Source organism: Epinephelus lanceolatus, chromosome 16 (assembly GCF_041903045.1).
Source record: "Epinephelus lanceolatus isolate andai-2023 chromosome 16, ASM4190304v1, whole genome shotgun sequence".
NCBI classification, from domain to species: domain Eukaryota; kingdom Metazoa; phylum Chordata; class Actinopteri; order Perciformes; family Serranidae; genus Epinephelus; species Epinephelus lanceolatus.
Window position 1 is genome coordinate 24,316,717 of NC_135749.1, and position 17,332 is coordinate 24,334,048.

General features: G+C 41.9%; 1 protein-coding gene across 9 annotated transcripts in view; it reads left to right on the forward strand.

Annotated features, from left to right (window-relative positions):
- Positions 1 to 17,332, forward strand: part of LOC117263777 (RNA-binding motif, single-stranded-interacting protein 3) — a 385,852-nt gene that overhangs the window by 188,105 nt on the left and 180,415 nt on the right. For all 9 annotated transcript variants that reach the window (XM_078175662.1, XM_078175657.1, XM_078175660.1 and 6 more), the window contains one exon: positions 3,420 to 3,478. In XM_078175662.1, coding sequence (XP_078031788.1) covers positions 3,420 to 3,478 — 59 coding nt within the window. The remainder of the gene's footprint in view (positions 1 to 3,419; positions 3,479 to 17,332) is intronic.

Consider the following 17,332-nt stretch of genomic DNA (forward strand, 5'->3'; position numbering starts at 1 on the left):
TTTTATCTGGACTTTTTTTCCCGTATTTTGAGTTTGTCCGTATTGTCCTTTTCTAATTCCTGCCTGGTGTATTTTATTAATCACCAAATCTAAGTTAAATCACAATATACAATATATAAAATTTCACATACCATCCTTGAATATTCTCCCTTATCACCAGTCCTTACTCCTTGTTCCTCCCCAGATTGTTTCTCATCAAACACTAAAATACTGCAGTTGCTAACCCAGCTCTGCATGTTCTCTAATCAAATGAGCGCTCACTGTTCCATGCTCATCTTGTGTACTTACGCTTGAGAGTGTCTCAATGTGATCAAATGTTGCAAGTTAGTCATGTTCTGTTGCAGTAGATTATGGATCCCTATAGTTAAAATGGCCTGTTTATCTGCTGAAGAGAGACAATCCGCTGATTGGTGACTGCTGTCTCTGTGTGTGCATATTTGTGTGTGCGTGTGTGTACTCACGCGGTATCTGTATTTGTGTGTGTGAGCTGGTAGTTTTCCTCTCGGAGCTCATCAGTTCATATCCACCACCCACCCCACCGCAGCATGCAGTAAATAGAGTCTCCGCCACTCGTTGAGAAATGGCACAATTATCCCCTGCTGGTGAAATATGGGCCGGGATGCACCACTGCTTCTTCCCTACAGAATGTGTGTGTGTGTGTGTGTGTGTGTGTGTGTGTACGACAAACTGCTCACTCATTGTGATGTGTGCGTAACACACAGGGAATTGTTCTCACTTATGTATTTATACACAAACATGTATGCATCACACACACACACAAGTGTAATTGTTCAAGCAAGGTCGTGCCTGCACACACACACTCACACATACACACCTACACGCAGAATATGTACACGTGCAGATTGGCACACACACACACACACACACACACATACTGTACTTACAGTGCTTCTCGCCCTGCACACAATGCAGAATGTTGCAATTTTAGCTGAGACAAGCAGATAGAATAACTCACTGTCAGTCAGTCAGTAAGGTCAATCTTTCAATTCCAAAAAAAAATCATAGCAACCCACTGTGCATGCAGAGCTGTGGAATAAAGAGATTTAATACCTTACAGTATTGCAGGGAGCTACACCAGTAACATAATAAGAAAGGTGGACTTTTGTGGACGATTTCAGCTTTTGTGTTGGGTCTCACAGAGAATAATACTACATCTTACACATGCTTCTGATGAAAAGGTTATATGTATAAATGGGCTATATGAGAGAAAAAAACAGCACCAATGTATAGAAACATAGCCCAGGGGGGAAAAGAAAACGCCATTAGGAGGGCACCAGTAGCATCTCTAATGAGCTCTCCTAAGTCTCTAACTCTTCTAAGTCTTTACCCTTTTTGCATTGTGCTCCAATAACAGTTGAGCAAACTTGGTACCCACCAGAACCTTGATCAACTTTTCCTTTTTCTGTCAGACTTCGGTATGTGCTAGGTTTATCTATGTTGGAAATAATTGTGAAGATGGCTAAACAATGTGGCTAGGGGACTCTCACAGTCTTCCCAGACACATTACATTGCCGTGTCTTAAGTCACCTAATGTAAGCAATACGCTAGCTAACACTCCCGCAAGCAGATTTAGCCTCATGTCACATGAACAGCGTCACTCAGCTTTGTTTCTTCCTTACTTCTAAGGTAACATTAAAGAGATTTTGAAAGGACAGCTAGTTTGGTTGCTGATATATTTCTAAGATGATGTGAATTATTGTCAGCCAGAAAAGATCAAAGCTAACGTGCCTTTGTTTGTATTATCTTTGTAGAGTTACGTGCTCCCTCAAAATAACTTTGTACACTAAAGAGAGACAAGGTCAGCACCATGGTCTGTAGTCAGAGGTAAAAACATAGATAGAGTAAATTACCGATCCCTAGAAGGGGAATGGGGAACACATACTGGGCAGCTAATTTGTTATCCTAAGATGGCGTAGGCATGACTCGCCCCACTCTCCTGCTGATTGGCTAGTTCTCGTTGTCTTTGTTGTTTCAGTTGGTTCGGATTGGACTTGAGGAGTGACATTGGCCAGGGTTAGGGTAAGAATGTCAAGGTAAGCCAATCAGAGGCAGAGTAGGGCGGGTCATGCCTTCGCTGACTTGCTATCCGAAAGCGCAGGAGCAGTTTTGACCGATAGCCTTGTCATCCTTAGTCTCTGTTATGCAAAAAAATTTGTGACTTCTGACTTTGTCTTTGAGACCAGAATCACTTGGTCTCAAATTGCCTTTTTGCTTTGTTGAAAAAAGAATATATCCTTCAATTGCATACGGTAGCCTTTGGTGTCGGCTTCTTGAAACAGCATCTGGCTGACGTTAAACTAAACCAGCGTTGCCATGTTTCTTTTTGTCAAGCTTGTCCGATCTCTTATTTTGATGATGAGGTTTCGTCTCTCTGGCCTTCTTAAAGATCAACATTCAAAAAGCTTGTCCAGTCTAGCCACAGTAACTTAGGGTGTGGACTTAATAATAATCTGTGTTTACAGATACTAAAAAACAAAATTCATACATGTAGATACACGCCATTAGAAAGAATACTTCCATGTATAGGGCTGAATCAAACTGATTCAAATAGGAAAAAATACAGGATTCAAGAATGAACCAAATGGTTACATGTTATACAATAGGAAGTTTGAATGCCAAACGATAGATTAATTGTATAATATCATAGAAAGTTTAATGAACTTTGTATTAGGCCTAAATATTTCATTGTGTAAACAAGAATTATCCAAATGCATGGTAATTATATTAATCAAAAGAATGTCAATCACAAAAAATTCAACAAAAAATCACATATACTTAATAGACTGTATTGTAAATGTCATGCTTGCTGTTTGTTGTATTTATGGAAGTTGCCAAAATGCAAAAAAACATACATAATATGTTCACTTTTTAAAGTACTAAGTAATAGCCATGAGATGTTGGGTTATCAAAAGTATTTCCACACTGTTTCAAAAGTTTTTAAACTAGAAAATATTGCAATAGAACAAATGCAAATTATATCTTCCTATTGAGAGACCAAGCCTTTTCTTCATGCTAGTTTTCATATGTGAAAAGAATTAATCAGAATTTATTATGTTGTTCTGTATACTAATGTAACAACTTCACTTTTAAGATCGTTCACTGTGCTCGTATGCTTTCAGACCTTTTGAAAATGTTCAGTGACTTGCTCAAATGTCAGAGGGCTGCACATTCATTTGAAGTCAGCCATACACATAATGTTATTAACCTTAAGTGATTTCTCTTTCCAATGGCTTTTGACATTTGTGCGACTTTGCAAATTGCTAGTTGCAACTAAATGGCAGAGAGTATGGAGAATAAGACATCTACTTTAACCAGGGGATGGCAATTTTAGTGAACTGCCCCACCAGTCAAAGGTCTGTAGGTCAAAACCACTCAATTTCATTTCTCTGTCTTTACAGGTATGGAAAAATAGTGTCAACCAAGGCCATTCTGGATAAGAACACCAACCAGTGCAAAGGTAAGTCATTACTTTGTCTGTCTTGTACACCCACCTTGTTTTAGTGCACCAGCTATCACTCTCAAGACTACGTGTTGTCACGGTGAACAGCAATCCAAGCCGTAAATTTAGACATCAGCCGAGGAAGCCTTGCTCCGTAAATCAGTGATTTAGCGAGTAGCTGGCTTAACACTGCAGGAAGGCTTCGGGTAAACAACCCGCTCTTAGATGTCACTGCCCTGCTCCAGAGGATAAGCAGCCACTGTCTCAGTCCCTCCCTGTCTCCTCTTCAATTTCCTGTTTTGTAATATGGAAGACAATCTTTTAGCGTGTTTCTGTAAAAGGTCCATTAAGGGGTCTGTGCAGCAAATGGTGCACACATGCAGCGACGACATTAGCGGCTCATTTTGAAATTGTTTTTTGAACACACACGCTACACACATTTACATGCTCAAACATACTCGACCAATTAGAGGATCTAACAAGGTAGTTGGGATTAGATTAACTATTGACTATCATTGTCACACTCACCTTCTCAGGGTCTTGGCTCTATATTTACTTTAGCCACCTGGCTCGCATGGCTGTAAATACATTTCACATGCTTTTCTTTTTTTTTTCATGCAATCAGTTGGTAATGATCAGGACCAGCTTCAGTGAAGAAAGAGCGAGAGAGAGGGGGAGAGAACGGAGCGATAGAGAGATGAGGAAAAAAAAAAAAAGATTAGTGTGCTACTTGCCCCGAGGTGTCTGGCAGCACTGTTTAAGAGCTATTGAAGTTCCATCAATACTTTTAATTGCTTTTTGTGGTTTCCTGGGCTCTGAAGTGTGGCCTTTCAAGGTGAAGCTGCCTTCTTAACCCTGCTCCACACCTGAGTTTATCCTGCCGGGCATGCTCTGGGTCAAAATGTTGAGGAAAATAACCTCTGCCTGTTAGAAGGTAGGGGAAAAAGGGTTGATTATCTTGACAGGTCCTTTTTTGTGAGTCCTGTGGGCTATTAAAGACAAGAATAGATGCATGTTTGTAGGAAGGATGTATCTACAGGTTACAGGACACAGCAGAGGGTGGATTAAAGAGGAGGAAGACAGAGTTGAGGGTAGCGAGGCTAAAAAAAGCTGGTGAAGTAAAAAAGAGGTGAAGTAAACCTCTTAAAATTTCTGTGGTGGAAGCAGTAGCCCCCTATCCAATTGCTGCCCCCCCAGTTACTCCGTTACTATTTTGAAGAGGCTGTGGTGTGCTCTTTTTAAGCTAGTGGAAAGGTAATGGTCTCTGAAACTAGACAACCTAAGGCATCCATCAGTACCAACCATGTTGGCAAAGCTTGTTTGTAAGAGGGCTAAATAATGCTCCAAGTTTAGGCTAAATGTTAGCGAGGGAACTACACTCTCACCTCAAGATATGTAAATGAAACTGTGTTCTAAAACCAGTTCTCAAACATATCCAGACAGGAGTGGGAAGCCCCATGATCCGGTATTATCACGTTACTTCAAGTCATGACTCAATATTATGAGAATTTTATGTTTCCGGTTGTGCTATTGCAATACTTTTTTTTAAATTGCAAATTATGTTTCCAAAGGAAAACTTCTTCTATTGAGATAGTTTTTCATCTGTTCACCTCACTTTAATCATTACTATTATTACAGTTAACTGTATATAGTGTACTGAAAAAGCAATTGATTTCATTATTTTAATACTGTAGGTGAAGTAGAGATGAAGTAAACCTCTTTAAATTTCTGTGGTGGAACAGTAACTCCCTATCCAATTGCTGGTCCCCCAATTGCTCCATTACTATTCAGTCCCTTCAGAAAATCGCCATCTTGCGATTGCAATAATTAACGCAAATTCAACAAAAGTCCACAATACTTGCGGGGCCTTGCAATTATTCAAAAGTCCCGTGATTTTTCTGCATTTTCCACATTTTCCGGCTGACCAGAAGTCGTCACGCATGCAACGTCATTTGAAACGTCATCAGACGCGTCATCAAATCACACTAATGGTATTGCAGTATGGAGAAACACTCTGTATTGACATAAGAATTTGCACTGTTAAAATACATACAATATGTGTTGAATGTATTAAAATGTTATGTTTACAGAAGATCTTGGAAGAGCTTACATGTTGTTTTACAGTCACATTTTCTGGTTTGAGAGCTACAATATTCACTCTTTTGCAACATTATTGGAGTCCATGTTTTGAAACGAATTAAATAAAACTAAAGAAGAGAACTATAAAAAAAAAAAAAAAAACATTTGCAGCTATTTTTGTAATATTCAGTATGATTATTATAGCTAGTGATTACATTACTTATTTTTTTGGAGGTAGTAGTTTTTAAAAAAGCACTTTTTTTCCTCCTTTTGTCATTAGCCTCAATTTTTGTCACTTGCCGCAATTTCTCACAAAAAATCACATGAAAATGCCACAATTTGCATCGCAATTTCAAAAGGCTCCCTTAAACTCTCACTTCAAGATATATGGATGAAAATGTGTTGTATGTGTACCCAAGAGTCTTCCCTAACCTTGAAAAGGCTAGTTCCCATTAAATGTTTTGTTCCTTACAATGCATGTACTCCTTCAATGTCGGTCTTCATATTTGTCTTTTTAAGGTAAAGGATAACCAGCCTATATGAAGAACAATTAATCTCCCAACATGTTGGTAACATGGTTGTGGAACTCAAATGTTAACTTTACTGGTATAAGTCTATACACATCAGATAATTTGTAAAAATTAGCTATAAAATAAGAAACCAAAGCAAACTACTACTTCAACAGCATAAGCAAAATTCTGAAATTCAGTTATGGATTTTAGTTTTGGTGTGCCAACCCAAAATCTTTCAGTGGCCCTATATGGCCACCATCATGAAAACATTGTAGGGGCGCCACTAGTTGGAAGAAATACACTGGGCTCCGTTGCAGGTTATCCCTCTAAGTGTTCAGCTGACCTGAGTTATGCACAGCACAAAAAAACCCGCTCAGTTAAGCACTGTGTTGTGTGGGAGACAATGTTTCCCATAAGTCACCCTCCTGGAATGCAGCGCTGCTGAGATGCCAAAAAGCAAATACAAGCAGACGTATTTTATGAGTGGAGAGGAGCGTCCTGCTCAGTGAGAGAGAGGGAGATGGACGGAGGGGAGGATGCATACAAAGAGGAAGTAAGAGTTTGAGGAGAAGGACTGAGTAACCTTGAAGAGAAAATTACAGTTCTTTAGTGTTTGAAAGACAAGTTGAGGAGAAGAGAAACAACACAAAAACATCATTTCTGCCGCTGCAACTCCACATCTCTCCCCATCTCACTATCTCCTGAGAGGTGAGCAGGTATCAAAGCATAAACGAGCCAAGCAGGGTGTATTGAAGCCTTATGGGCCGGCGTGCGTCTGCGCTCCCGGTAACAAAGCGAAATCGACACATCGCCCTGATCTAGTCACGCATTGTTTCCAGTCATCTGACCCCCTCGACCCTGACACTTGTTTAAATGTCAGAGCGGCGGCTTATCACTGCTGTGCCACCATCACACAGCGAGCATCCCTCTCCTCCAGTCTCCTCTCCTGCTCCACCTCCTCTCCTCCCTCTTGTGTTATTTGTGTTTAGTTCAGCTCAGTGAGCGCACTGCCAAAAACAACGTGAGAAAAATGGGATAGAGAGGAGGTCAGGACCAGTCATCTCTGCGAGAGAAAGATCGACAATCAGCCTGTGGAAACAAAGAGGCGAGCATATCTCTAACTAACTTCTCTACTCTGCTTTTATATTTTCTCTCCCTGTCATTTTATTGATTCAGAAACTTTTGGTTAAATTCGACTTTATATATGCTAAAATAAGTTCTCCAGACAGGGAATGGGAATCACTAGAGGCCCCATGATAAGGTATTATCACGTTACTTAAGTCACGATTCAATATTATTAAAATTTTATGTTTGGGTCGTACTGAGTATTGCAAGACTTTTTTAAATTACAAATTATGTTTCCTAGGGGTGGGGGAAATTTCCGATGCATTGCGATTCAGACGTGGACGAATCTGAATCGATTCACAAACGTCCAAATTTCGATTATTTAAATCTGTTAATTAGAGTAATACAGAAGTTTCTAAATAATGCGGAACTAAGAAGCGCGGTACGTGTCATCTCCGGGACACTTTGGGATGCGCACCTGGAGCAGACACACCGACACGCGCACAGAGGAAAACAAACATGGCTGACCGCTACCCACCTCGGCGTGAGAGCTGAACAGCTTCTTCTAATTTAAAAGCAGATGTGTGGAAATACTTCGGCTTCTACAACGTCGGAGGCGGAAGCGAACTCGAAAAGAGCCACGTTATATGTAAGCTGTGTCGTGCTAAAATAAAATACTTTGGCAACACAACAAACATGAGAAGCCATGTAACTCGATTCCACCTGACGGAGGAGTCAGGGAGGCGGCAGGCTGTTGTTGCTGCGGCAACTAGTGGCGCTACCGACCAGAGAACAATTGAGGAAGCAGTTAGAAAGCTGCCACCCTCATCGGAAAAGGCGACGCGAATTACGAAGGCCATCGCGGCATTTATTGCCAAGGATTTGCGTCCTTATTCTGTTGTGGAAAATCAGGGATTTCGAGCACTGCTGCATACATTGGAGCCCAGATACACCATCCCATCCTGACGCTATTTCACCGACACTCTACCATCAAACCAAAACAGAAGTCATAGCCTCGCTGTTGAAGGCAGGTAGGACCGCAGTTACATGTGATGCGTGGACGTCTGTCGCCACCAAATCATTTGTTACTCTAACTGCACATTTTATCTTGTGATTTAAGATACCTGTTGTTACCTTTGGTTCCGTACAATGAAGTTGTAACTTTCCAGTTTGCAAGCATTTCCATTTATATGTTTAATAAAATATAATGGAAATGAATTCAACTGTTTCTTATTACAAATGCACTGTTTTTAAAATTTGCAAGTGTTGAATGCTTATTCAGTGAGACAAAAAGAAATGTGTGTTGTGAAAAAGTGCATCAATATACATAAATTAAAGATGCATCAATAATCGTTTTATAATCGAATCGTAGCCCCTGAATCGTAATCGAATCGTGAGGTGCCCAAAGATTCCCACCCCTAATGTTTCCAAAGGAAAACGTTTTTCAGGATCTGTGTTATCAAATAAGATAATTTTTTTCATCTCTTCATCTCACTTTAATGATTTTTTTATTGCAGTAAACTGTATAAAGTGTACTGAAAAAGCACGCTTTTTATTCTAGTCCTGTAGGCTACCAAAAGTTTGATTTGTATTTGCACTATTAATAATTTATACAATAAAATAATCCATATTTGGCAGCCATGTTGATAAAGTAAAGCTTTGCAAATTATTCCAATACTATGCTGAAGGGATTTTTTTTTTACCTACCTCAAATATTGAAACATTTTAATAAGGTGGTGTATTTATCCTGTGTTGCTGCAGTTTATTCTTTATTATGATTACTAGCAGGATTGAATTAATTCTGCAAATAAGGTGAATTATAATTTATATGAATGGAATACAAGTACAGACAAGACAGAGAGAGAGTAAGAATATCTATGTGTACAAACTCATCTTCCACCATTAGACACTGTTCATGCTGACATGAGGACTGCTTGAAAAATAGAAGCCCCTTCGTTGGGGGTGCAAATATGTCCGGCAAAACAATGCAGGGTAGCAGGCTTTTAGATTTAATGGTGTCTTTTTTAAGTTGCTTGTTGAAGTTTTTAGATATCTAGATACCATATCCACTCACCCGCCACTTCATTAGGTACACCTGCTCAACTGCTCTTTAACGCAAATAGCTTATCACTCAATCACGTGGCAGCAACTCAGTGCATTCAGGCATGTAGACATGTAGACATGGTCAAGACGACCTGCTGACTTTCAAACCGAGCATCAGAATGGGGAAGAAAGGTGATTTAAGTGAATGTGGAATGGTTGTTGGTGCCAGACGGGCTGGTCTGAGTATTTCAGAAACTGCTGATCTACAGGGATTTTCACACACAACCATCTCTAGGGTTTACAGAGGATGGTCCGAAAAAGAGAAAATATCCAGTGAGTGAGTGAGTGAGCGGCAATTCTTTGGGTGAAAATGCTTTGTTGATGCCAGGGGTCAGAGGAGAATGGCCAGACTGGTTCAAGATGATAGAAAGGCAACAGTTACTCAAATAACCACTCGTTACAACCAGGGTCTGCAGAAGACCATCTCTGAATGAACCACACATTGAACCTTGAAGCAGATGGGCTACAGCAGCCAAAGACCACACCAGGTGCCACTCCTGTCAGCTAACAGCAGGAAACTGAGGCTACAGTTCACACAGGCTCACCAAAACTGGACAATAGAAAAGCTTTGCCTGGTCTGATGAGTCTGGATTTCTGCTGCTTCATTCAGATGGTAGGGTCAGAATTTGGTGTAAACAACATGAAAGCATGGCTCCATCCTGCCTTGTATCAACGGTTCAGGCTGGTGGTGGTGGTGTGATGGTGTGGGGGATATTTTCTTGGCACACTTTGGGCCCCTTAGTACCAACTGAGCATGGTTTAAACACCACAGCCTACCTGAGTATTGTTGCTGACCGTGTCCATCCCTTTATGACCACAGTGTACCCATCTTCTGATGGCTACTTCCAGCAGGATAATGCTCCATGTCACAAAGCTCAAATCACCTCAAAGTGGTTTCTTGAACATGACAATGAGTTCACTGTACTCCAGTGGCTTCCACAGTCACCAGATCTCAATCCAATAGAGCACCTTTGGGATGTGGCGGAACGGTAGATTTGCGTCATGGATGTGCAGCTGACAAATCTGCAGCAACTGTGTGATGCCATCATGTCAATATGGACCAAAATCTCTGAGGAATGTTTCTAGCACCTTGTTGAATCTGTGCTATGAAGAATTAAGGCAGTACTGAACCTGGTACTAGCAGAGTGTACCTAATAAAGTGGCTGGTGAGTGTAGATTAAGTGTTGTTTGATGACTATATTGCTGCATTTCCACTGCACGCTACGACTCAGCTATTCTCAACTTTTTTGGTTTTCCATTAGCAAAAGTTGTGGATAGTATCTGGTACTTTTTTTGGTGTCACCTCGGTCAAAGTTCCAAGCAAGTTGAGCTGATACCAAAACATGGAGTTAAAGCACTGCTGACCACTGATTGGTCATTAGACTTGCCATCCACACAACACGGATATCCTGCACAAACCCACCATTTTTAAATAGGGTAAAAAAGCAGTTAGAGCCTTTGTATAAACTGTAGCATTAATGCAAATTAGATCCTGCCACAGCTTGTTTACTTAACCCTACAACCCCAGTTACTATATAGCTACTGCAAGGATGCATATGTGTTTGTCCATGTACCTTTACATACATACACTGTGTAAGTATATACTAAATGTAGACTTTCATTATTCTTTAATACATACCTTTTAAATGTTGATGCCTCCCTATAGCAGAAGTGTTTTATTTGTAAAACGTCTGTGACAAGATGATAACAAGAATGAAAATGAATACAGGAGAGAGGATGGGAAGGTGGATCACTGATATGTGAGATGGAACCATGAGCGTGGGAGTGTAGGCTGTCTGTTGTGGAAAAGCAGAAAAACAGTGATGACGCTTTCTGTACTTACAGGTCAAGTGTTAGGGAAATGCGTATTTTTGTGTGCATGCAAACATAAACCAACCCAGGTACGACACCTACGCACAAACATGAGCACTCAGTGTTTCCTCACTCCATCCATACGTTTGCCCTCAGCGGACGAGTGTGCGCAAGTGCAGCAAAGGCCTGTTTGAAGTACAACATCACAAAAACTACACACCAACACCATGTAATACACCTCTCCCACGCACTCAAACACAAAGGGCACACACTCACACACACACACATACACACAAAGACTAATCGTACCCCCGCACGCACTCCCCATCCATCTGCCTGAGGTGTGTTAGGCTCTTGCAGCAGCAGTGGCCATGCAACAGATCTATCAATCCTCTTCCTAACATCACAGCATGTGTGCCTGCCTGCCTGTCTGCCGTTTCTGGCTGCTCTCCTCCACCACTGCACCACGCAGGCCTTTCAATGAGCCTCTCTATCTTCATGGTGCTGACTCACTCCCTCGCTCCCTACCTTACTCTATGACACACACACACACACACACACACACACACACATACACACAGGCTCCCAGGCACACACACTTGTTCGTACTCTTGCAAGGGTGCACAACAGTCGCATACAAACCTTGCATGCTGATAAATACACACACACATGCTTTGGATGTAGCCCAGTTCAGAGAGAAATGGTAACAGGAAGTTGTGAAAGGGCTTTAGGGCTGTCGAGCGCTGTGGGTAAGAGGAGGCATTCAGCTCTTCATCTCTCCCTCTTTCGCTCTCATGCTCCTCCGCACTCTCACACCGCTTCTCCTTCCCTTTTAGTCTCTGTTTTTCTCTCTCAATCTCGTACACTGTCTATCTATATATCCGTCTCTGCACTTTCACATTTACTGTAGAAATACAGCAGAGATTTGGGGTTTGCATCACAGACGAAGAGGGGGATTGAGAATGGCAGAGGGAGAGAGAAAAGGAATAGATTGCGGGAACCCAAAACCGCTCATTTGCCATCCATGCCCACAAGGGCCTCTTAAAAGGCAGCGGCGGCATTTGAAATAAAGCAGGGCTGACCGAATGGAGACATTTTATTTTTCCTGCCAGAGCCCGGAGGCAGAGGAAATGACCTCAGCCCTTTAAAGGACCTCCGTTTCCTCCTCCGCCGCTGGGAGATAAGGCTGCGTCGAGATTCACCGGCCTGACTGGCGCTCTGCCGCGACGGACCACCGCACTGACTGGTGGGAGATAGATGAGATGAGAAGATAGTCTCTTGTGGCTGTGTGTTCGGCGGTTTGTTGTTGTTCATTTCTTTGCCCTGTAACTTGCCATCCATTTTGTATGAGGATGTTAAAAACTCACAAGGGCATTACATAAACTCGCATCTTGAAAGAATTACTGTCGCCTTTATTATGTGGGTGACTTTATGTAAAACAGGCTCACTTCCTATTTGGTTCCAAAAAATTCCAATCATGTTTGAAGTATCCAAACATTTGATTGTAAAGATAAAAGCAACATATATGCTTAGTTATAATGAATGTACAGCAGGATGTCTCAGCATGCTGTTCCTGAACTCTTTGCCTTTTAAATACCGAATCAGTTTCGCCCAGCCGGGCTGAGCTGCATATGCAGCCTCCGTATGGTTCAATTTAAAAGCCCGTCAGAAGCTTGACCATTACAATCTGAAGCATCCCATGCCCTTACCACAGGATCAGCCTAATGGAGAAATATAGGCAATGTTACATTCTATAAAAACAGATTTATTGCTGCATCAGTGTCTGAGTGGAGTATCGCATGACTACAAGCATAAGGGCTATTGATGAATGAGGTGACGCTCTGCAAAAAGGCCTGTTTTTCATTGTCATGTGCATGTGTGTCTGTGTATTTGGGGATGGGGTGGGAAGGAGGGGGGGGGGGGGGGGGGGGGGGGCAGAAAAGGCAGAGAGTGCTTTTTGCATCCGTTATTGGTTTCTCATTAGAGGGCTGAGATATAAACATTTGTCTATGTTGTACACGGTGCCGGCGCAATTAAGGATTCTCTTTGCCGCCCCCTCTGCCCTTTGAAAGTGAATTATGTGCAGATGAGAATCTCGACTGAAATGTGGCCAACAACGGACCTTTTCCAAATGCCTCAGTTCCCTAAAAGCCATTCCAGAAAGAGGCGAGATCGGCTGGAGGAGCGAGGGGGAGAGAGCGTGTGCTGTTTCCTGCTTGCATTGCGTATTAATGACTCTAATTAGCAATAGCTGAGGGATAATCACATTGATTTGGACAGATTCAGCATGCAGAACCTCATTGGATAACACCCGCAGCCTTTGTTAGCACCCACCCGCAATCGCATGCACACACAAACCACAAACACAAGAAGCCCTTTTCTCTCCTTCAACCCCCCCTTCAGTCTCCAGTAAGTTCCAACTTGGCTGTTCACCAAGTAGGCATCTGATTGGCCAAGTTTGTCGTAAATAGAAGCAGCCAGGGCCATCAGTGCTGCATTCCTTGAGCTCTGACCTTTTGTATCCCCTCCACTTCCTGTGCTGTTTTTGCATGCAGTGTGGTCGTCGTCTGTATATGTGTGTGCATTTTTAATGATGGTGTGTGTGTGTGTGTGTGTGTGTGTGTGTGTGTGTGTGTGCAGTGGAGGTCGCTGTGAGGTGAAACCCAGGGGGCACAGAATCCCAGATTAAAATAGACCACGGTTTCCCAAGCGCATTTTTGCAAACAGATCCATTGCCAATTTTGGGAATTTGTTCATTTCTGAAGTGTAATTGTTGTCTGATCTCTCGATCCAAACAAAGACAGAAAAATCTAATAAACATCAAAAAAAGTACAAATAGACTCTTGGGAGCAGTGGTTGCAGATGTTTGTCACCACCGTTCTCTCGCCATTGGCTCAGTCCATTTTACAACACATCCCAGAGCTCCCTTTCCTGTCTTGTTTGTTGACAAATGCCTCAAAGGGCACTGGTGGAAGGTGAGGGGGCGTACCTCCAGTCATCTCTTATCCTGGACCTAACCCGCAGTGAGAGATAAGGCCTTCCACTGACCTGCCAAGGCCCTGGCCCCTTGCACATCCCCTGACTAATGATCATACCCTTGATTAGTTAAGGAAGGCATAAATCATAACTGCAATGAAGAGGAAGGCTAGCTGGGGGCGGCCGGGCCGTTCCTCATGAATGACTAACAGATGCAAGAGAAAAGAAATACGCTGCGTACTTGTTCAGACGTATGGGACACTTTGTCTTTGTCCAGATTTTAATGTTCGTATCTACCGGGAGATTTTCCTCCATGTTCCGAGGGCGCTTGATTTTCATCGATCCGACTTTGTTCAAATATTTAGCCTGTCCTCTCGCCTCGCTGGTGGCGCTCTCAGGCCTGGTACCTGACGTGATTATATTGCTTATTACAGTCTGCCGCTCAAATGGGGATAACATGGTGGCACAGAAGAAACACCCAGCATGAATACTAGATGGAATGATGGGAGTGCAGTGTATTTTAAGGTACTCTATAGGTGAAGTGAAAGAGAAGTGCGAATGAAGGACTGCACCTGCTCTTTGTGTAAAAATGTGCTTATACTGCTTTTGGCATTTTCACATCAACGGGTGCCATAATGAGCAGCTATTCAAGGCTGTTTGACATTCTAACCTGAGCGTGTATGTGCGTGTGTGTGTGTGTGTGCACACATGCAACTGTGGACCCACTCATAATGCTATGAATATAGAGTATGTTAACATGCGTAACTCCACTGCCATGTGTGTGTATGATGGCATTTACAAGTTTGTGTTTGCTTGTACACTCGTGAGTGTGAACACCGAGCTGTGTGTGTGTGCATGTGTGTGTGTGTGTGTGGGCTCTATACAGCCACTCAGTGTTTTTTGCCATGGGTCTCGTTTTAACAACCTCTTGACAAGTAATTAACACCCTTCAGGTCTCAAACCTTTCACATGTCGTACCAAACACATCAGGTTTTGCTGTTAAGCGAGCAAGCTGATGGAGCTACCAGGGAACTGAGCAGTGATGTCATTTACAGATCTGAATGAAGACCATATCTGCACAGTTTAGGAGACTATTTATTTCTTTCCCAAAATGCTACCTTAGATCAGTGAATGTCAGCAGTGAGTAGATATTCTTTAAATGCCTTTCCGGTCTGTGAAGATAGTCAGAGGTGATGCCAGAAGCCAGGTCTTCTGAAACCAAACTCCATTTGCCTTGATAGCATTTTTTAGCACCACAGCATGGCTTTTAACATAACTATACATCTCTCCTCTAACACACACATATATTAAACAGTGTCCCAACTGTCATGCTGAATTTATTGCTAAAAATGTAGTAGAAGCCATATGGTGCTGTGCTATAGCTAATGAGTGTGAATAGATATGAATTAATTAAGGAACAAAGGAAAGAGGGCAGAAAAGGAAGAAAAATGATGAAGAGTAAAATGAAGAAGAACGGAATGCTTAGATGGAGAGGAGATCATTACTGTGAACCCATATGTTGAAATACTTTAATATTCGACCTGTGAAAATGTTAATCTAACATTTCACATTTCATGCCTGCATCAGTGTTACCAGAATAGCTTCTCCAGTGTGATTGGTTGTCAATATATTATTAGTTTCTAAAGGATTAGGAGAAAATGTGTTGGGAGCATCAGGGTTACATGAATGTTAAACAGTGTCATCCCTTACATGCACCCAGTCTTTTTGCACCTGTATTTATCAATTCTGATAGGTGCATCACTGTTGCACAGGACCTATCTGTAACATTTGCACAGATATTGGATGGGCAATTTGTTTTTTCAACCTCCTGTTCAGTTTGTCTTCGGCACAATGAGCTGCCAGTGGCCCCCTTGGCCCCAAGCCCTGGCACTTTGCCCTCTGCAGATCCCGACTGCGGCTCTCTGACAAGGACACTCCTCCACCTGCGAGAGAAGATGACAAGAAATACAATACAGCCAATAGGCTGGCTGCTTCAGCCTGAGACGAATGCCTTAGCTATAAATCCATGTTGCAGGGTTGATAAGTTAATTGCCTGTACCGCTATCTCCCCGCTTGTGTCTAATATAGAAGAGCCTTCTGTGAGAGTTATTTTACAACAAATGGGTATTGTCTCCAAGCGCAAGGCAGGCAGGACGGTGACAGTGGACAAGTAAATGAGGGATCTATATTTTGAGTCGTTCCAAGAGCTACAGTTAAAGCAATTTCATGTGTTCATTTTACCTCATCTCCCTGACGTGTCTTTAGGTTCATATGTGCACAAAGAGTATATTGATTAAGAGCTGCTGCAGCTGTGTTTGCAAATGGTAACAGGGTTGTTAATTTTATTTTTACACTATTGACTTATCGTGCAATATATGGACATGACCTTGATATTTTTGCTGACCTTGATATTGCCTATTGCGTTTACACATTTTAGCCAACATAATATCAGAATTAAACACACGTTTTTCTTCCCTGTATGAGACTTTATTTTGTCTCTACCCCCACCTACTTACATGTGTTCAAAATAAACAGCACTCCAAAGATGACACAGTGTAGCTTACTGGTAGCCTGCAGCTGCACTTTTGGAGTGGATGAGGCTCAGTCTTGATAGTCATTAGCCTGCCAACCCCTGGTAACGAGCCAAAAGGTCTGTCGTAGTTTCACCCTCCAGCAACTTTATCCTCCGTAAATCCATCAGTAAACCATCCAGCTCCAAGACTGTCCATCCCCGATAGCCGACTGTAGCACCAGCCAGATTATGGAGGTCACTGGGGTGCTCCCAGAGCTTTGTTGAGCTTGTCTTTTAGTTGCAAGAGGCATCACTTGGTTTTGGTTTGTTTGTTGTTCAAATTTTCTATCAAGTCTCAGACTGGGTAATTTTGGCTACCCCTATAAAGCCACTTTATTTTGTTATTTACTACCCTGTATATAATGTTGACAGTCATTGCTTTTTTTAAAGTGATATTAAATGTTGTTTATTGATTTTCAGTTCCCATTGTCTGAATATTCTTAAGAGTTTAGAGTCCATTGCGCTGTGAAAGGATGTAGATGCATTATTATACTATTATAAAATCATTATATCAGTGGCATAAAATGGTCTCAAAATGACAATAATATTGTTTATTGTAATTTCTTGGACAATATATAGTCCAAGAAAAGTGTTTTTTTGTGAAAGCCCTAAGTGAACTATTACTGGGGATGTGCTGCCTCTTGAGTTGTCACTTTCCTGTGGTGTTAATGCTGTGACGGCACTGATGTGGTCGCAAGTCTCTTGCCCAAAGCAAACATTTTAATACACAACTTTTAAAAGATATATGCACTG